The 21,184-nt window shown below is 47.2% G+C and overlaps 1 protein-coding gene across 1 annotated transcript in view; it reads left to right on the plus strand.

Moving 5' to 3' along the window:
- The window catches only part of ece2b (endothelin converting enzyme 2b), a 33,951-nt gene that overhangs the window by 7,952 nt on the left and 4,815 nt on the right, over positions 1-21,184 (plus strand). The window contains exons 2-14 of the mRNA XM_085371368.1: positions 8,002-8,088; positions 10,659-10,794; positions 11,241-11,456; positions 11,624-11,748; positions 12,888-13,034; positions 13,264-13,329; positions 13,415-13,603; positions 16,470-16,612; positions 17,578-17,692; positions 18,497-18,607; positions 18,701-18,799; positions 19,063-19,140; positions 20,061-20,164. Of these exons, the coding sequence (XP_085227494.1) occupies positions 8,002-8,088; positions 10,659-10,794; positions 11,241-11,456; positions 11,624-11,748; positions 12,888-13,034; positions 13,264-13,329; positions 13,415-13,603; positions 16,470-16,612; positions 17,578-17,692; positions 18,497-18,607; positions 18,701-18,799; positions 19,063-19,140; positions 20,061-20,164 (1,616 nt within the window). The remainder of the gene's footprint in view (positions 1-8,001; positions 8,089-10,658; positions 10,795-11,240; positions 11,457-11,623; positions 11,749-12,887; positions 13,035-13,263; positions 13,330-13,414; positions 13,604-16,469; positions 16,613-17,577; positions 17,693-18,496; positions 18,608-18,700; positions 18,800-19,062; positions 19,141-20,060; positions 20,165-21,184) is intronic.

A 21,184-nucleotide genomic window follows, 5' to 3' on the forward strand; every position in this document is an offset into this window, starting at 1 on the left:
CTTCAGGAACAGTTTTTTTTCGCCGAGCTCTTCCTGAGCGCCGCTTAAAGGAACGCAAAATCCAATTAGAGAGCCCGTGAAAGGCTCTGCACAGACTCACCGTAATCATGTTTTCTTCACCCATCAGTAATTCAGCGACCGTTGCCGGTTTCTGTGGTTACACTGCGAACACGATTCACGGCACAAACAAAGGCCTGAGTCAGCGTTAAGCTGATAGCTCTGCTTTTACTCCGAAGACGAGGAGTGAAAGTGGCGGCGAATGGGCGTCCCCACCAGGCCGGGAATTCAAACGTCGCTTCTGACACCAGCCAGGTTTTTTTCTTTTTTTTGAAACTTCTGCCAGTGTCTGAACAGATTGGATCAAAGTCCCAGAGTGTGACCTTCACAGGCTCTTTGATGGCCTCTAACAGCTTTGTGAGCTGAGCTTCGATCTGCTGACACTGAGATGTTGCATTGATGTGCTGGTCGACACTGACAAACACTGATGAAGGTTGTCTTAGAACTAGGGCTGCCACAAACGATTATTCTGATAGTCGACTAGTCACCGATTAATTTTGCGATTAGTCACTAATCAGATCATCATCCATTGGACGTAAAACTACAGCTTATTGCACCAGCAGCATCTGCTCTTATATAACTATCATTAGCTTACAGCTTTAAGTCTTTAAGGTGCTAACTAAAAATAAAGACAAGATGATAGTTTATTAAAGTTTAATGAAGTTTGCAGATTGTTTCGGTGAAGTTTAATAAACTCCTTGCTATCTAAAATATAACAGGACACCGGAGTAAACTCTCGAGCATCTCACACTTCTGATGATCAGTTGTCTGCTTGACGTTTATTCAGCTGTGTAAAAACTATAACTTTGATCTCAGCCAAACCGATTTACTCAGGAACAAATAAAATACTAAAAAAAGCCAAACAATAACATTTGTAAGTTCTCTAAGTGACTCATATATCATGTTTAACCTGAGTAGCGAAAGACGCGATTTGCCGGGAGTCCGTGTTCTCACGGCTCTAGTGACCTAGCCCCCGGCTAACTATCGAGCTAGTGGGTAACAGACGTCTCCGAAAACGTCGGAGCGCTTTTGAAAATATGCGGTGTCTTGATAAACTGAGCAGATATTTGAGGTTTACACAGCTACATTCTTACCTGAAAATATGTTAAACGTTTATTTTGTGACCCAGAAAGAATAATAAGAGTAATATTAAAACTAACTAGCTGCCGCCATTGTTGGAAACTAAGCTGGGCCGCGCTATGAATTCTGGGACACAGCTTCTTCTTCTTCGGGGTTTAACGGCAGCTGGCATCCTTGTACATGCAGTGCTGCCATCTTCTGTTTCAGTCCGTTATTACACTCTTAAATCCTGCTACTTATTCCTGCGTCTTTTGGGATCTTACAAAGCTTCAAACGACGCGTCGACTATTAAATCAGTCGTCGACGATTTTGATGGTCGACGTAATCGTGACTAGTCGACTAATCGTGGCAGCCCTACTTAGAACCAACAAAGACTCCAACCATTCCTACACTCGCGCTTTTCCCAGGATTGATGAGAAGCATCGGCGCTGTAACAGCAGAATGTAGGCAGTGTAGCATCAGCCATGCTCTCCTGTGAGGTTTGGAAAGCAACAGCTGCTTAATTTTGCCAAGTTGACCGTTGCACTGCGTCATCAAGATGACGGATGAATATGCTGCAACACTTAGATGGGTAAAAAGCGTCAAGCTGTCGGGGAGGGCTTTAGCAAAAGGACCGTAATTAAGTTTGTCTTTATTGAAACACTAAAAATTCATTGGTCAGGTTCAGAATAAAGATTAAATACACGTGTGTCACAGTCTGGCAGAGGTAGACTGTATTTGTTGTGAAAACAGGACTCAAATGCAAACCGAAACAATGTGAAACGCCACGTGGATGAACAGAAAACGAGCAGTTTATTAAGGCTGGCAAAATAAATACAAACAAAGGGCATGGGTGAAACTAAACAATAACCGAAACTGGGGGAACTAAAACTAAAACATGAAAAAACCTTAAACCTGGCGTGGATACCTGGGGACGTGAACAGACAGACGACCTGACGAGGAATGACTGAAAACACACGGACCAAATCCACACAGGAGGATATCGAGGGAAATGCAAACAGCTGACACGCATGAACACAACAACGTCACAACGGGAGAGTAAAACTAAACACAGGAACACAGGACCTCTTCAAAATAAAACAGGAAACATAATGAGGGGGTTGGAAACACAAGGGGAAACTACCAAGCAAATGAACTTAGATAAGCTAATGGACGTAAACATAAACCATAAACATCAGAATTAATTAAAACTCAAAACGCTGAGTCAAAAGACCCAGGATCGTGACAACGTCACTAACGCTGACAGAGATGGCCCCGCCCCAGGAATCGAGGGAAACTGAGACGCATCAGCAGCTGAAGCTAAACATCCTTATTGCAGACTTGGATGCAAAAAAAATCTGATTGGCTGTTTTGGTCTCCAATCAGCTCGAAATGATGAAATGCAATATCCCAGAATGCATTTCGTCCAAAACTCTAACGAGGCAGTGGCGGAGGCTGAAGAAAGCATACGTATGCTTTCTTCAGCCTCCGCCACCTCCTCCCCCACCAAGAACTTCGTCTTCAGCCAGCATCGCCTCACTCAAAAGGCGATGGAAAAAGGTGCTTCGACTTTGAATTTTGACTTACGAAAGACCCTCTGGAAGTCAGGGTTCCACTATATTACTCTTTCTGGGTCACAAAATAAACTTTTAAGATGTTTTCATGTGAGAATGTTTCTGTGTAAACTTCAAATATCTGCTCGATTCATCAGGACATCACATATTTGCACAAGTGCTCTAACGTTTTCGGAGATGCCTGTTACCCAGCATCACCGTGTTTTTTTCTGTGGAACACGACAGCAAATACTAAACACACGAGTCTGCACGATCAGTGCGGACTCCTGAGACCACTGATGCTTTTTACAGGGCGGGTCTCGTTTTTCCAAGACTCTGTCTAGTCTTTATAGCGTAACTACATTTTCCACGTGTACTAACACCTTGTAGAGGATATACAAATTCTATTTTCCAAAAGTAAAAGGACTTTCTACTAGTGTCTTAAGCTGGTAGAGGAGGAGGGATAATCTGGCTCCTCTGTTCCCCCCCTCGGGGAGGACTGATGCATTATGGTTATTCTGTTTGCATCGAGCATGATGCGTATCATCGGGTGGAAAACCAGTCCAGCTGGTTCTTTGTGCACTGATTCCGAGTTCATGGAAAACAAAACAGTATGAAAGACTCAAAGAGTCGCAGCTTCACCTGGAAGGAGACGCTTTGGAGCGCCGGAGTGATGCTAGCTTCCCTGAATTATTCCAGGCAAAGCTGTGGGATTTTGAGAAATGTTCAGATCATGAAGTCCAAACACAACCTCTGAGCCGGCGAGTCTGGATGCTCTGTCTTCTACATTAATGAGAAGAACTTTGACTTCTGTCTGTGAAGGTTCTCAGTCATCCAGGTCATCGTGGTCAAAGGAGCTTGCAAAGAAAAGCGCCTGGACTTCTTCTCGGATGAGAGGTGAAACGTCTTCAAGCAACTTAAAGAAGTCCAGACGCTTTTCTCTGCAAACTTCTGTGAAATCAAAGCGAGTGCTGGATCATCTCTGTAGGTTCCCAGTCATCCCAGTCATGGTCTGAAGTCTGACGTACTTAAAAAAAGAAACACCTGACTTCCTTTAAGTCTGACGTTTCAAAGTGAAGACGTCTCCTGCATGAGGTGAAATCCAGCTACACTTGAGAAGCCCAGAGTCTGTGATGGAGGACGGTGCAGAGCGTGAGCAGAGAGGGCAACGTGTCTGCACCAGAGATCAGATGCTTTTCACAGACTTTTTACAGCAGTTCAGACGATTCACATGAATCCAGATCCTTTCAAGAGTGTCCAAATACTTTTGGGCTCGCTGGTGTCCTCGGGCGTCTGCTTGGGTCTGAGTGATGAGCAGCGATGTACTGGCTACTGTCGCTCTTGGATGTGGAGTTTTTCAGGCCTGTCAGCAGCACCGAGATGAAGCTCGTGTTCAGGTGTTTGTACCTCAGGTCATGTGTTTGAGTACGGAGGCTGTGAGGGGACAAAAGAGCAGACTTCACATCCAGAACAGACAGACAGGCGTTATATAAGCTGCAGTGAACTCCATCCGAGCTGAATGGAGATGATTCACTGGCATTATTTAATTACACACACACACACACACACACACACACACACACACACAATGACATCAACCTCTACAGAGAGATATAACACACACTCCTGTCTCCTGTCTCCTAGCAACCCACTCCCCCCTCTCTCCCCCTCTGTGTGCGTCATCAATTAAAGAGAACAGAGCCGGATGAGAGACACTGACAGAGAGTGAGACAGGGAGAGAGAGAGAGACAGCCCCCGAGTGGGTCCCGAGGAAGGAAACAGTTGGAAACCTTTGGTTTCCTGTAGGACAGCAGGACCGTGAGACCGCGGAGCCTCCGAGGACAGACCGGAAGACGCTCCCACCCTCCGCTGACACTGAGACAGACCCGCTGCCGCGCCTCCTTTGTGACCCGCGGTGGGAGAAATCCATCCTCAGAAGCTGCTGGAGCTCGCCGCTCGCGTGGGGTCGGCTGTTTGAGGTCGACTCGGATAAGTGTCGGTGTGACGCACGTTTCCATGGTTACACTCACTCGGGCTCATGTGCGGGCCCACGCTTGTCTGAAGCCATCACACTCGCCAACATCTAGCTTTTAGGAAAGTCCCTCTTTGTGTTGTTTCTGATTGAACCGTCAAAGGTCAAAGGTCGTATCAGGGGGGGCTGGGGGGGCTGTTCCTTCAGGATACTTACAAAAGTTGCCTTTGATGTAAGCGTAGGCCACGTAAAAGCGTCTGTGTGAAACCACGAGACGTGTGCGACTGCAGGCCTGCACATTCAGGTGCGACCCGGTTGCAGCTGCAGACACGCCCCCTTGTCAGGTCTGCTCTTTAGGCCTCGCACTGAGCGGTTCTGCTGTCGGAGCTTTTGGCGAGCGGGCGGTGGATCCGTCCGAGACACTGAGGAACGCTGCAAGCTCGCACTGCAGTCACAGCGAAGCCCCGCTCGTTAATCTTCCCCTGCTTTCTGCTCCTTGACTCAAACGGGACATCGTTTCAAAATGAACTTCGTGTTTTATTTATTAAGACATGAAACCAGCGGCTGAGTCTATAAAGTCATCAGCAAAGAGTTCACTGAGCTCGGAGATCAGCTGGTGCAGAGCCTCGTTTGGCGTAGACGTCAGTACAGTCAGACTATGAAGGAGTCGCCCTCTACGAGCGCTCCAGTCGGTTGATGCTGAAACAGGACGGCGGCTCTGAGGTGTGTCGGCCCTCGGGGCCCCCACCAACCTGCTCAACATATGCTTCATTGCCCTGAAACATTCCTGTGATTCACAACAGTAAAGACACCCTGTAAAAACATCATATTTCACTGGAGGGTGACGAAAACCAAAGCGCTCAATGAAGTCAAACTACTCAAAAAGGAAAGAGTGCAGTGAAACCTTCAAACTTCAGCCCCCCCAGGGGCGGCCGCGCCCCCGCAGGCCTGAAGGGAAACATTTACTCAGCACAAACAACACGAAGCTCCACTTTGTGGGATTTCTTACAAAGTGCAGGGGGGTGAGGGTGGAGGAGGGGCGAGGGGGGCGTCTGCATAGTTTTGGTCAGAGTTCAGATCAGCTGTAAACTGTGGTTCAGACCATCATCATCATCATCCTCACGCCTTCAGCACAGCTTCACTGCTAACACGCTAACAGTTAGCACCGCACACGGTGGTTTCCATGGCGCCCATAAGCAGTATGTGAGCTGGTGTTGTGGTGAAAACGGAGCGCAGCTGTTTGAGTTTATGTCTCTGCCCTGGTCCGGGATCAGCGCTCGCTTCTCCCTGCAGGGTGGAGCGCCGTGCTGTTTGTGCTTCTGCCACACAATGAGCGAGGGGGTGGAGGTGCAGTCGGCGTGGGGGAGGAGGGAGAAGGGGGCCGAGGGTAAACAGAGGAAGTGCAGATTTATTTGATCACAGTTAACTGTCTCCTCATGCTGAGCCCCGCTCTGCTCTCAGTTTACTGCACGAGCTGCACGTTTCTCATATTTATTCATCTGTCGCTGCACAAACACAGAGTCCTTCGCAGGGACAGTCCACGCTCATCGCCAACGCCAGTCTGTGATGGTCTGAGAGCCGAGGACAGCAGCTGCCCGGCGGTGCTGGCTCTGCTTCGTCCTGTTTCTGGGTTCACGCTCCTCCACCTGGCTCCTTCTCCGTGATGGAGCAGTAGCCTGCACGTGTGGACAACACGTCGAGCTGCTGAGCGTGGATGTTTTAATGAAGGTGGCAGTTATCGGTCATGTCCCTGCGATTCCTCCGGGTTCTCTGATGAGTCTTTGTTTTCATTGAGGACCATTATTCTGAAATTGTTCCATCTCCATTTCAAAATCATCAGCTGTTGTCAGTGCTGCTACGCCTGCGGCCTGTTTTGGCCTCCACACCAACACCTTTGAGACACTTCAACATGAGCTGATATTTATTTGTGCAGCCCGACTCCTGACAGGCTCATGTAAACGCCACCAGATTTCGCCAGCTTCCAGTTTGGATTCAGGAGACAGACACTATCTCTACTTTCAAGATTAGGCTTCAAACTTTCCTTTTTGCTAAAGCATATAGTTAGGGCTGGACCAGGTGACCCTGAATCCTCCCTCAGTTATGCTGCAATAGACGTAGGCTGCCGGGGGATTCCCATGATGCATTGAGTTTTTCCTTTCCAGTCACCTTTCTCACTCACTATGTATTAACAGACCTCTCTGCATTGAATCATATCTGTTATTAATCTCTGTCTCTCTTCCACAGCATGTCTTTATCCTGTCTTCCTTCTCTCACCCCAACCAATCACAGCAGATGGCCCCGCCCCTCCCTGAGCCTGGTTCTGCCGGAGGTTTCTTCCTGTTAAAAGGGAGTTTTTCCTTCCCACTGTTGCCAAAGTGCTGCTCATAGGGGGTCATATGATTGTTGGGTTTTTCTCTGTATCTATGAAGCGCCTTGAGGCGACTTTTGTTGTGATTTGGCGCTATATAAATAAAATTGAATTGAATCAAAGCCCACTGATCAATAACCATGAGTCCCATTCACAGAGAGTTGGGGAAAGGCTGCAATCACAGCATTTGGTGACAGATGTACCCTTAGGCCCCCTCCTCGATTCAGAGATGGTCTTTCCCTCCTTTCACCCAGTGCTGCTGGTTTCAGGGCGAACAGATGAGCAGAATCAGCCTTTTGGGATTCATGTCTGTGAAGGTTCTCGGTCATCCAGGTCATCGTAGTCAAAGGAGATCGAAGCTTCTTCAGTTCAGGACTGAAGAAGCTTCTCGGATGAGAGGCGAAACGTCTTCAAGCAACTTAAAGAAGTCCAGACGCTTTTCTTTAAAAGCTCCTTTGACTTTTGGGATTTCCTTACCTGGATGATTGAGCGTGCATCAGGACATCAGCTGTTTTTGTTCAGATTAAGTCAAATAAATCAGCCTTTTAGTGATCTTAGTGTAGAAACTGAGTTTACCTGTGGGTGTAGCGTGGACACGTGTGTGATTCACTGAGTCCCACCTGTTTTCTGTGTGTGCACCTGTTGGTTCAACAGGTTCCTCTTACATTTGTAATGAAAGCCATCCTTGAAACCCAAAGACAGGCTCCAGCGACAAACGTGTTCGTCACAGTTATCCTCGGTTCACGTCTGTGTGCAGCGTGACTGCAGGTCAGCTGTAACCCCACCCTGTCAGACCCAGCAGTGCTTCCTACGTCGATGCTGCAGCTGAGCCAGGCTGAGAGGCTCTGTTTTAATAAAGGTTGATGATCATTTGGCAGCGTTTCCAGAAGCTCTGCTCTGTGTTTCCGCCCCGCAGATTCAATTTTCTCGGCTGTTTTTCTTATGTATGCGTCAGGGTGCACGTCTCTGACTGCCTGCCTCTCTCTCCACAGATGTCCAGCTATAAGCGAGCAACCCTGGAGGAGGAGGAGGTGTCCGACGTGCCGGCTGAGGCGGCCTCGTCTCCTGACAGAGTGGAGGTCAGTGAACGCGGCAAACACGTCACATCTACAGGAAATTCATTTTATTTGTAAAGCTCAGATCGCAGCGTCAGGCGCGTCACGGCGAGGTCGCGACCTCTCAGCCTTACAGAGAGCAGCTCTGAGCGACAGTGGAAACCACTTTAAGCCTTTTAACTGGTCCCAGGTGAAGTCCCAGACCCAGTGGCATCAACCCCCTGCATGCAGGCCTTTGCGGGGTCAGACTGAAAACCCAACAGGGGCCCCGCAGTGTGAGTCCACCACCAACAAAGAGAGGAGCAGCAGGAGGTCTGGAGCTCCGCCACCAAGGCTGCTGGGGAACATTTTGGCAGCGAGGGGAGGACAGAGCGTTCAGACACAAACTTCTGGCCCCACGTCTGCAACCTCTTAATCCATCAGGCCTGTGCTGCACCGCGCAGGCTTCCAGTTACGTCACAGCGCAACCACGCACTAAACAAGCAGGATGTCTGAAATCACAGAACTGTTCAGGAGAACTGCTGCAAACATGAAAACCCAGCGTCTCAGACGAAAGCTGAGTATCAGTGTGAAGCAGCTCTCAGGCAGCTCTGTGACGTTCTCCAGGAACGGTTCTCCAGGCTTCCTGAAGGACATTCAAAGCTGTTCTTTGCATGTTTCTGCGTTTGTTCTGTGCTCTGTCAGGATGATCCCACATGGCTTCAGTGGTGCTGAGGTCCACCATCATGTGCTGGGCAGCATTTCCATCACCATGAAGCTGGTCCTCTGCTAACCAGACACAGCCCAGGCTCATCTGCTGAGGTCACACAGGTCAGAGTTCATGTTGCTGTGAAAATGGTCAGGCACGAGGACGGGACTGCGAATGAGTGAAAAACATCTGACGAGTACTTTTTCAGCGAGCCAGAGAAGAACCTACAGGAGAGTCTGACTACTGGCAAGCAAACGATTCAAGACTTCTGCACACGCTGAGCACTTATAAATCAGTTTAAAATGAGGATGTGTTAGAAGGTGGAGACGGTGCGGCCTCATCGTCCGTCACTATCAGGACCTTAATTACTGTGGATGTGAATTTATTTTCGGCTGACATTTCGTCGTCATTACACTGTTTCAGCGCTACTGGCTCTGATAGCTCTCTGATATTGAATGAGAAGAAATCGTGCTGCTCCACAGCCATGCTTCACGGGCCAGTTTGCTGACACTCTTGCCGCCTTTCTTTCTGGCACTGTTAGCAACTTAGGTGTTCTCTTTGACAGCTCCTTTAAGTTTGACAGCAACTATCCTCTGTAGTTAAATCTAGTTTCTACCAACTGCATCAAATCTCCAAGGCCAAGCACTACATACCAGAGAAGGACCTCGAGAAACTTCTGTGACCTCTAGATTAGACGACTGTAATCCCGTTACTTTGGTCTCCGCCCTTCTTATAGATCGCAGCTTGTCCACAACACTGCCGGACGCCTTCTGACTGGAACCACAAGGTTTGCCTCTGTCAGCCCAGTCCTTGCTCACCTGCACTGCCTCCCTGTCAAATACCGAATTGAGTTTGAAATTCTGTGGCTTACCTTTAAAATCATAAACAATACTGCGCCGTGCTACCTCACTGAACTCCCTCCATATACCCCTGGCAGAGCCCTAAGGTCATCAGGACAGTTACTCTCGGTTCAGCCTGGATCCTGGTAAAGACCAGAGGTGCTTTTGCCCGGCAGCCTCGAGCCTCCGGAACAATCTTCCTGCTGTTCGCGCCTCTGACTCCATCTACTCATTTAAATCTCAGTTAGAAACTCACCTGTTTGACTGAGCGTTTTCAGTTCGTTAGTGCACTTCCCCCATGTTTCACCCTCATGTTACTTATCTTCTACTAATGTCCCACTGCATTTACCTTATATTTATGAATACCCTGTAATTTTATCTTCTAAACGAATGTTTTACTTCTTATTTTGTCTGTACCTTTGGTTTTAAATGTGCTATAGAAATAAAGCTGTATTGTATGTAACCAAGAGGTTACACAATAATTAAAAAATAGCAAATAAATCACAGAGTGCATCAAACTATTTGGGGCATGAAACGGGAAACAGACTCTGCGTTTGTGGACATTTGATCTGCAGCCTTGGTTTGTGTCTTGATGCATTCTCAATCATCCAGGTGAGTAATTACACGATGTGAACCAGCCTGAGGTCAGGCTGACCTGCTCCGTGTGCTCGAGCAGCCGCTAGGACACGCTGCAGCTCTCTGATTACTGTGCTGCGCTTCCACAGCAGCACAAAGAAAACACTTTCAGTACTTGAAGCTTCTGAAGTTGAAGGTGCTGAAGTGAACTTCATAGCAGCTCCAGTACGATCCTACAGGTGGCGTTGCTCATCCCTGTGTCCACATACATCCATGTATAATCCCAGTAAATGGTAAACAGACTTTTTCCTGATGCGTGCATTGCATTGTGGGACATTATCCCGACACTGTGACATGCACACCTTGTGGTCAGCGCTCTAACTTCACCACAGCTCATCGAGATTTGAAGACAGTTTTCCTAAATGTGGATTTGAGCTTAAATATGACCATTACCTGGATCATGGATGGATGACACCGTCTTTGTGTCTCAGGTGGGCTTCAGGAAGGGTGGTGTGGACATCCTGGGGAGGAGGACTCAGCTGGAGGTCCTGCTCTCAGTCCTGCTGCTGGCCGCCCTCCTGGCTCTACTGGCCTGCCTGGTGGTCCTGGGACTCGGCTTCAGCTCAGGTGATGGATCCCTCCTTCACTCCTCTACCTCCTTTTTCCTATAGTTCTTGCCTCCTTTCCTTCCCTCTTTCGGTGACCGTCTCTTTCGGTTCTTGCTTCCTTGGTGTTGGCTTCTGTTGCTGCTCCTCCTTAACCTTCACACCTTTGCCTTTCTATCTCTACGTCCTCCTTTCCTTCCCGATGCCCTTCTGTCCACCTCAGCCTTTCCTTTTTTCCTGTCTCCGCCTTTCCTCTCTTTCCTCCTCACCCGCGTTATGGATCGTCCCCATGCCTCCTCCTTTCTTTTGTTTCTTTGTCTCCATCTCTTTGCTTTTCCATTCTCCTTCCTTTCTGTATCTTTATCTTTTCTGCCTCCATAATAACCTTCATGACGTCCTCCCGTCCTCTCATAATTACAACTCTTTTCTTTGACCTTGACTTTTTTTCTCACCCACGATGCTCTGCAGACAGTGGGCGTGGCCTGTGCCTGTCGGAGGCCTGTGTCACTGTGGCCAGTCAGATCGTGGAGGCGATGGACCGCAGCGCCGACCCCTGCCAGGACTTCTACCAGTTTGCCTGCGGAGGCTGGATGAGGAAGAACCCACTGCCTGACGGACGCTCGCGCTGGTCCACCTTCAACAGCATCTGGGAGCAGAACCAGGCGCTGCTCAAACACCTGCTGGGTACGCCGGCGGGCGGAGAGATGCGTGCAGAGATCATTAACTAGCTAATGGTCTCGCTGCTGGCTTCACCCTGTTAACACTGTGAAACTTTACTGTTAAAGACGAGCACACGGCCAGCTTTCTAAACGCGGACTTTTTAGTTTACAAAGTTTGTTTTCGTTCTTTAGAGAACGGGACGTTTAACGGCAGCAGCGAAGCAGAGAGGAAGACTCAGTCCTACTACCTGTCCTGCCTCAACACCCAGAGGATCGAAGAGCTCGGAGCTCAGCCTCTCATAGACCTCATCACCAAGGTACAGCCGGTCACCATGGCAACCGCATCACTCAGGCAAATTTGCTCCAAGTGTTTAAGGTTGGAGACAGAAGTGAGTTTGGAGGGTTTTTGTCCTGCAGAATGAAACGCAGGAGAAACGAGAGACTAACGAGGAAACATTATTGTTTTCATCTCTTTACTGTAAAATGACCCTCAGGATCTTTGTGGTTGGTGGTGAAAATCCTTTTTCATTCATACAATACTGAGGATATTTTGTATGTTATCATAACAAATTACCACAACGGTTTAATTTTGTGTTGTGACCACAGTCAAGCTGCTTAATCAAATGATCCCAAAGTAAAGGACGTGGAGCGAAGTCCACACTCGGGAACGTTGTTGTTCCATTTATTGCACATTCATCGTTGTAGCTCAGAAGCTTCCCAAATCAAAACAAAGCACAGAAATCTGCACGATTCAACACAAAGTAAAAGCAAACGTGTTATTCCATCGAAACTTCATGAACACTATAAACATGATTGTTGGACCAATCAGCGTGTTCTCGCTCTGCTACGACTTCAAACTTCCTGTTTGATCAGTTACAATAAAATTTATTATTATAAAATAATAGAACTGCAGGTATTACAGTAGTTTCACCTGGACCCTTTATCACAGGACTGTAGCAGCATCTTTGTGTTAAACTTTGTAATATTTGTTTAAAATCTTTAGTTGGTTTTATTCCAGTTTTTTTTAAAAATCATTTCTTTTAAGCTTTTATTTTGAAGTAATCCTGTGCTTCCTTCCTGTGGGATGTTTCCTAATTGGAGTAAAATGAATCCTGGATGGAAACTTTATATGTAGCAAAATCAATAATAAAGTATCATCAGCGTACAGGGTTAGGATTCAGTCTGTAAACACACGGAAGTGATAACGTCAGTGTTACGTTTTATTTATACGCTTTCATTTGTTTTTCCACTGTCACCGAGTCCAGCTCAAAGAGGGAGCACCTGATAGTTGGGTTTCCTTTGCTGTCATCACTTTATCATCTACAGCACGTGGAACTTTAGGTTTGCCATCACTATACTTACAGGAAATGGGATTTTGGATGACAGTGTTCTGTTTAGCATCCGTGGATTTCCACGTTTCTGCTTTGTTATTCCAGTAAATGTGAACTGTGTGCAGATTGGAGGCTGGAACATGACGGGCCCCTGGGACAAAGACAACTTCATGGATGTTCTGAAGGTGGTCTCCGGTCCGTACCGAGGTCAGCCGTTCTTCAGCGTCGGAGTCAGCGCCGATCCCAAAAACTCCAACAGCAACGTCATTCAGGTGAAGCAGAAACACCTGGTGACACATTCAGCCGATGAGCCACTGAATGAACATCTGTCTCAGTTTCCTCTTTAACTTAAACTATTTCATACTATTTCATACTAGAATACTTATGCTTCAAGCTTCTGCAGACGTGTTTGCTTTTTGTATTTGTCTGCGACAGCAGAAAGAGAAGCTTTCAAATGACTTCTGTGCTGTCACAGAGTCACCGTGTCGATCTCTTCTGCAGGTGGACCAATCAGGGCTCTTTCTGCCATCCAGGGACTATTACCTTAACAAGACAGCCAATGAGAAGGTAAGAATGCCTGGAGCGGTGTACCTCTTCCAGTGACATGCTGACTTTATTGAAGCTTAAATAGAATAAACCTGACTTCTTCCAGGTGTTGGTGGCGTACCTGGACTACATGGTGGAGCTGGGGATGCTGCTGGGGGGCGAGAGGAGCTCCACTCAGGCTCAGATGCAGCAGATTATGGACTTTGAGACAGGGCTTGCCAACATCACCGTCCCACAGGACCAGCGGCGAGACGAAGAGAAGATCTACCACAAGGTCACCATCGCGGAGCTGCAGGTGAGGCTGGCGTCCTGATTGGTTTCTGTGTCTGGTTACATCACAGGCCACTGTTACTGAAGCAACCTAGTGATGTTTGGCAAACATCTGAAAGACGTGAGGGTTCAGAGCCTCTCCTCCCACATTCTAGGTTGTTTCCTCTGAGGCTGGACAGGAAGTGAATCTTCACCTGTGTCCATCTGGCTCGTCACCGTTTCTGTTTTGAGCCGAGAGCTGTCGTCGTTTGAGTCACGAGGTCTGAGTCTACGTAGAGTCGCAGATGTGAACGGAGGCTTCACTTTGTATTGTGTTTGATTCGCTGTCATGTTGTGAAACGGCGTCACATGTGCAGAATTCACTGTCAGAAAAATGTTTGCTGGAAATATTCAAAAAGTCACCGAAAGTCAAAGAGCTTCAGAGACGCGTCGAGCAGACGCAGCCTGACAGAATCAACATGAAAGCAGTTGGACAAAAGGTCAGAGGTCACGGGTGGTGGCTGTCAGGGGTGATGGAGACAAACGGACGGCCAATGTTCATCGGTCTTTATCAGCGTGACGCTTGTGTGCGTCCTCTTTCCTGCTGCTAACTGGGTTTGGGTTCATTTCTCTGATCTCAGGTCAGATTACAGCGTTTGTTCTGCAGCGCTCAGACCGTGCGTTTGTGTTTTCTCCTCGCGTTCCTCTGACGCGTCCTCCTGCCATCTTCGCGGTGGCCACAGTAATTCAGCAGATGTGTTTCATCGTCGGCGTTGTGGCTCTGATGTCGTGGCGGCGCAGCCTGTCTGCTGCAGCTCTCTGTCCTCCAGGGCTGCAGATGCTTCAGGGGTCCCCATGGCTACCGTTGCCATGAGTCGTTGCTATGTGACTGCACCTCTGAGAGAGGGAGGGAGGTTAGATAACAGGTTATTATATAAACATGGTTGATGTGAAGATGGAGGAGACCTCAGCAGTCTGGACTCTTCCTCCTCACATTCATTTTAATTCTTTTATTTATTGTTTCAGATGCTTTGATTTTGCTTATTGAAGCATCTAAATTTATATTTTTTGCACATTTTTTAATAGTTCTGTGAAAATGAGACTCCCGAGAAGCTGATATATTTCCTGCAGAACAAAAGAACAAACTCTGCAGGCTGTACAGTACTGTGCAAAAGTCTTGAGTCAATGTAAATAGGCAGAGTGATTTATTGAAACATGAAATATAGCACATGAGACAAAAACAGAGTTTGTGCATTTCTAATGAGCTGAAACTGAACGTTTGGTGTGAGCAGCTCTCTGTGACCATCTTCAGTTCTCCAGGTTTCTTCTTTGGATGTTTCTGCCTTCTGTTCCCTGTCAGGATGAGCCCACACTGCTTCAGTGATGCTGAGGTCCGGCTCTGGGCAGGCCCATCCCTGACCCACAGAAATGAAGCTGCAGCCAATCAGAAGCTTTCCTGTATTCGTGATGGCACTTTTCTCATTTCATAAGTCATTGTTTTTAACAAAGATCTCCAACACCACCGACTGACACGCAGCCCAAACCACGACTGAGCCTCCTCCGTGTTTCACAGACTCTGTGTACTCAGTGAGTGTGCACAGGCCTGGCTGCTGCGTGTAGGTAACACAGGAAAGAAGGTGAAACTGCTGATTTGTGATCTGTTTATGTCAGAGATGCATCCGTGTTCCACCCATGCATTGCAGTATTGTGGGGGTCTAGAGGCCCACTGCTCTGCTGTAGCAGGGTGAAAGGCGGGGTACACCTGGCCCCGTCCTCAGCCCGTTGCACAGTAACGCAGACGCAGAAACCTGTTGGTGTCCACGCCTACGGCCAGTGTGGGAATGTCACGTAGCCTCACACAGGACGGACAAACCCAATGACCTCAGCCGGCTGGTGGATTCAGACCCTGGACCCTGTTGCTGTGAGGACCGCTGCTCCGCTGTACACAACCCTATGGTGAAGTCATGTTGTTTAGGGCTGTGGAAACTTTACATGGGCTTTGCTGATCGGAGAGCAAAACGTGTCAAAGCTGTGAGCTGCTGCTTTCTGTGCCATTGTCTTAAAAAAGCCTCCACTCATTCACTGTGGTGTGTTTCCTCCCCGCAGAGTCTCCACACTTCAGTTTTTGACTTTCTGACTGTTTGAAGCTGAAGCAAAGCAGACAGCAGGGATTAGCTTTCCATCTCTGCATCTCCCCCCCGGGTGGTGCAGTCTGCTCCCACACTGAGGATTACTGCTGACAGGCAGGCAGCCCTGTTAAAAGCCCCACTGCTCTTTCTCACAGACAAACAGGAGCTGCTAAGTTTGAGATGCGCATGAAGTCAGAGCCACTTTGCCTGTTCGCGAGTCAGTATTTGTGGAACGTGACTCCAAATTATTTGTGCAAAATTCGCCTGTTTTTTAAAATTTAAAATATTCGCTAATTTTTTAGATTTTATTTTTGCGACTAAGTAGTAAGTTGTAAATCGAAATGGTATTGTTTGGGGTGTTTGGGGTGGTAGCTTGGGTTATACCTGGTCTCTAACCCCGGCAAACACAGAGGGCTCGAGTGTAAGGCCTTTATATGCAGAGCAAACTGACAGTGTATCTACACCGTGTGCAAGCAATCACACATGTGTACATACGTGTGAATGCAGATGTGCCTGCTGGTCTGTCAGACTCTTTAAACACACTCTGATGTCTCTGCTCGCTCTTCGTGGTTATGTTTTTTTATTCTTTCTGGACGTTAGCGTCTCCTCTGGGATTCTCTGTTTTACTTCCCTCCTTTGTTCTTTTCCCAACACTGTTATCCTCCTGACTGGCTTCACCTCCTTGTCCTTCTTCAGATGCTCCTTTGTCTCATTTTCCCCGTTGATTGGTTCATTGCTGGGGTCAGTTTTATTGTGATGTGATGTGTGTCTCTGCCTTTCCAGCTGCTGGCTCCAGCCATCGACTGGTTGGACTACTTGTCGTCCTCTCTGTCTCCTCTGGAGCTAAACGACACCGAACCTGTCGTCCTGTATGCCAAAGAGTACCTGCAGCAGGTGTCGGAGCTCATCAACAAGACAGACCGCAGGTCAGCCGCTATCCACTGCCCCACCCCCACAGCGGTAACACACAGGTCTTATTGACATGAATTGTCAGACTGTGCTGCTCTCATGAATGAAGTGCAGGTTTGAGCAGCTCCGTGACTCTCACTCAGAGTGAGACTCACATCACAGACACAATTAATCATTAACCAGCCAAATTTTTGTCAGGTAAATGCATTAAAAACCTTCACCGTCTAAAGCTTAAATAGGTGAACAACAAAACAGTAGTTAAGTTGTGTGAAGTATACCCACCGCTGTGAAGCCGGACATTTGAGCACAGGTGTCTGTGGGGACTGACCCACTGCTGCAGCCTGAGAAGTGAGAGGGTTAACTTAAGAAATATGCACAGATAAAAAAGCCAAATCACACTCCAGCTAAAGATGCGGAGCTTAGTAACTGTGAAACAGAAACTAGGATGAGTACGATTTCTAAAGGAATAACTTCTCGAGTTCATTTTTAAAGAATGAACATCAAAAAATAATCAAACACTTATGTCTGTGTTTACGTGCATCTGGTAACACTCCTGTCAGCCCAAACACTATAAGCAGAACAACACTGACTGCTGAGTTCTGAAAGTTCTAAATTAAACCTGTACAAACTTCTTATTCACCAACATGTCCCACAGTGACGTAGTCCCTGGCATCCATCCTTCCCTGCTTGCTCTGCCCTGCTTGCTCTGCCCTGCTTGCCCTGCCCTGCTTATCCTACCTCTGCTTGCCCTGCCCTGCTTATCCTACCTCTGCTTGCCCTGCCCTGCTTATCCTACCTCTGCTTGCCCTGCCCTGCTTGCTCTTCCCCTGCTTCCCTGCCCTACCCCTGCTTGCCCTTCCCTGTTTGCCCTACCCCTGCTTCTCATGCCCTGCTTGCCCAGCCCTGCCCTGCTTGCTCTGCTCTTGCCCTGCTTATTAAATCTGCCTGGTTGGTGTGTAATGAGAAGTGTGTGTGTCTCCAGTCTGCTGAACAACTACATGATGTGGACATTGGTTCAGAAGAGTGTCGCCAGTCTGGACCAACGCTTCGAGAATGCTCAGGACAAACTGCTGGAGAGTCTTTATGGGACCAAGAAGGTACAGAAGCTTGAAATACTACTGCCACTGCTGCTGATACACTCATTAGTGTTACTACTGCTGCAACTGGTAATCCTGCTAATGGACCAATGTGTGTTTGGGTTATTGTGTTTCTGACTGGGACTAACGCTTTCTTTTTCAACTCCTTAAACTGATGGTGCATTCAGCTGGTGTCAGAATAATTGGAGTTGTAAGTTGTAATATGGTGTTTGGGTTCCAACCAGTCGGTGCCCTTCAAGTAGAGTGACCTCAGTTAGCTAGAATATTGTTTATTTCAAGGAATGCTTAAAACAACCCGGAAACAGCGATCAGTGTGTTGTTTAAACATTCTGACATTCTGATAAAATACTGTGCATCGTGTTTAAAATTCATGTTGTTTTAATAACAACTTAGACACACACGAACACAATAAACTCAGAGCTGGTCTGATCATTACTAAGGTCATGTCTGAAACCATTCACTCATCCTGTGGGATACAGTTTTGTTTGTTTTTTTACAGTTTTTTTACTCACTGTTTTTTACTGGAAAGTACTTGGTCAGCCATGTTGTTTTTAAAGTACTCTATAAATAAAGTTGGATTGAATTGGTTAGCTCACGCTTAGTTTCATGTGTTATGCCAAGGAAGGAAGTGATACCTTAGTTAGAGCCAACTGGTTCAATCATTCAGGACTGGTTTCAACAAGCAGCTGCTTCTTTATGCTAATACCAATCTGTAGCAGGTTAACTGCTTCTAACTGGTTGTAGACTCACCTGCTCTGGTCTAACTGGGCCTAGGAGTTTGTAACTGCATGTGTTTTATCGTAGTCCTGTACGCCGCGCTGGCAGACCTGCATTGGGAACACTGACGACACCCTGGGCTTTGCGCTGGGAGCGCTGTTCGTCAAGGCAACTTTTGACAAACAAAGCAAAGAGATTGTGAGTCACTGAGCCGGCCCTGCCTTCGGAAACTTCGTCATGAGGTCAGATTGAGGTCTGGCTAGTTTGAGCTCACTCGCTCATCTCTTACAGGCTGAAAAGATGATCAACGCCATCCGGTCAGCGTTCAAAGAAGCGCTAGACCAACTCAGCTGGATGGACGACCAGACGAGACAGGCTGCAAAGGACAAGGTCCACACAGACACACAAACACAGTGCATACGCAACTTAAAGTTTGTACCCTTGGGGTTTTGAAATGTAGGAGACAGAAAATGTTGGTGGTGGTTAGGTTTACAGACGGGTTAGGCTACCTTAGTTGAGCTTAAAGTGCCCGGTATCCCATAATATAACAGTTTCACTGTAAATAATATCAACAGCACCAGGAAAAGAGGCAGAAAAAGGCTGATAACTAGGAAAAGGGTTAAAGACTGATTTGTCTGTGTGCTCCTCGTTAGGCAGATGCAATCTATGACATGATCGGCTTCCCAGAATTCATCCTGGACTCCAAGGAGTTGGACGATGTTTATGACGGGGTGAGTGAACACTGCTAAACATCGCTCGGTCCTCTGCAAACCAACCGAAGTAAGTGATGGTGGCTATCCCGCCCTGGCTCCCAGAGAGCCAATCAACAGCCAGACCAGGAAACACGAGACGTCACAGGGCTTTGAAGTGGCAGCACCAAGAAGTGCTCCAAGAAAGACGACTGGTGGTAATCAGTCGTCTGCACAGCACACACTGAGGGAACACTGTGAAAGCCGTCCTAAATCCGATTTAGGACATTTGCAATTAAATGTTTCCTGCAGACTCTGAATGTCAGACTCTAGATCAGGGGTGCTCAATACGTCGATCGCGATCGACCAGTCGATCGCAAAGGTAGTATTGGTAGATCGCATGGCATTAAAAAAATAGATGCCAGCCTATCATCCATCCCGTCACTTGATTGATACAGGGAAGCCAGTCAGATGACATCAGATTTTTTCTGACGCTTAGGTCGCTGCGCATGCGCAAACAGCGGCGCGAAGTGTAGTAAAACTGACAAGCTAGTCAGCGAGTTAACTCCAATTTTTAGCTCTCGGTTTTTTCTCTTAAACCTGGCCGTCAGCAGCTACTGTCCGGACTATGCATCCCTGGCTGATTCAATTCAGTGCAAGTCATCAGAGTAAACTCAGGTAATGACAAAAAATTTACATAGTTAATTGTGTTGTGAAATATTGGATATTGCGGTTATGCATGTATATACATTGTAGATATAAAGAATCCTCAATATATTTATAAATAAGTATATGTTTTGGATTTTTGTAGTGGGTAGATCATTTTGACTTGGTCATTTTATAAGTAGCTCACATGCGGAAAAAGTGTGAGCACCCCTGCTCTAGATTCACGTTTGGGTGGTGCTGTGCTGCCCCCTGCTGTTCAACTTAATGTAATCTAACAGCTTGGTTCTGTATTTCAGTATGAAGTGTCAGATGACAGCTTCTTCCAGAACATGTTGAACTTCTACAACTTCTCCTCTCGAGTGATGGCCGACCAGCTGAGGAAGACTCCCAACAAAGACCAGTAATGCACACGTGCATCAGTGCACACAGAGGTCACTAATACACGCCGACATCAGGAGGCGCAGCTACACAAATATACAGGCGCACACGTCCTCAGGGGTCGTACTCACAGTGTAACGCAGTGTAACCATCAGTTTACATTATTTATATTATTTATTTTTTATATTATTTTACCAATTTAAACCTACACATCAAAGACTTTTAGTTAACAAAATGACAGGACAAGAGCTCGCATTAAAAACAGGGGCTGATGGAGGATTTTCACTATTTTATTTATGAGCTCAGAGGTAACTGTGCGCTCAGTCTGTGGAGCTGATTATGAGACTTAAGTCACAGTTTAGTTTCTCATGTGCAGGTTTGGGAAAATGAATTGGCCGGCCCCGGTAAAGGTCAGAGGTCAGGTCTCAGAGAGAGCACACCTGTGGTTTAAACCTGACTTATTTGTAATGTGAGGTTTTAAACTGAAACAAATGCATTTCTCCCGTCGGAGTCTCGTATGAATGGTGTTACAGGAGCGCTGAAGATAAACATGAGGTTTCCCGGTCAGGGACAGTCCTCCAGGTGACACCGAGCTGACTCTGACTGGTACTGAACTACGCTGATGCTTCCGTCAATGTGTTAAACCGCGGCTGTAGGCGGGCTGTGTAAAATACCAGCTTATTCAGTATATTTGTATCATCTGTGTTTGGTACAATTCGTCGTTGATGACGAGATATCCCAGGACCAAACAGGATCGATGTACATGAGGCTGACATTGCTCCTGTTGGCGCTGATTTTTGCAAAGGGGAGAAGTTATCTTTGTAGTTGAGCGCAGAGCTAATCCTGTCATCAGATGGACTGATCATAAGGCCCACACTGTTTTGAGCATATGTGCAGAGTCGTAGTGGTTTTTATAGATCTACCAACAGATTAGCTGGTGTTTGTGCTGGAAGAGCAGCTCTGGTTCACATCACAGCTGGTCAGTAACTCGTCTTTGCTGACACTTTGCAAATACGATCCCTGAACATTTATACGGTATGGC

The sequence above is a fragment of the Diplotaxodon limnothrissa genome, linkage group LG14 (assembly GCF_057381915.1).
Source record: "Diplotaxodon limnothrissa isolate DT_005_m linkage group LG14, D_limnothrissa_male_GT1.1, whole genome shotgun sequence".
NCBI lineage: Eukaryota > Metazoa > Chordata > Actinopteri > Cichliformes > Cichlidae > Diplotaxodon > Diplotaxodon limnothrissa.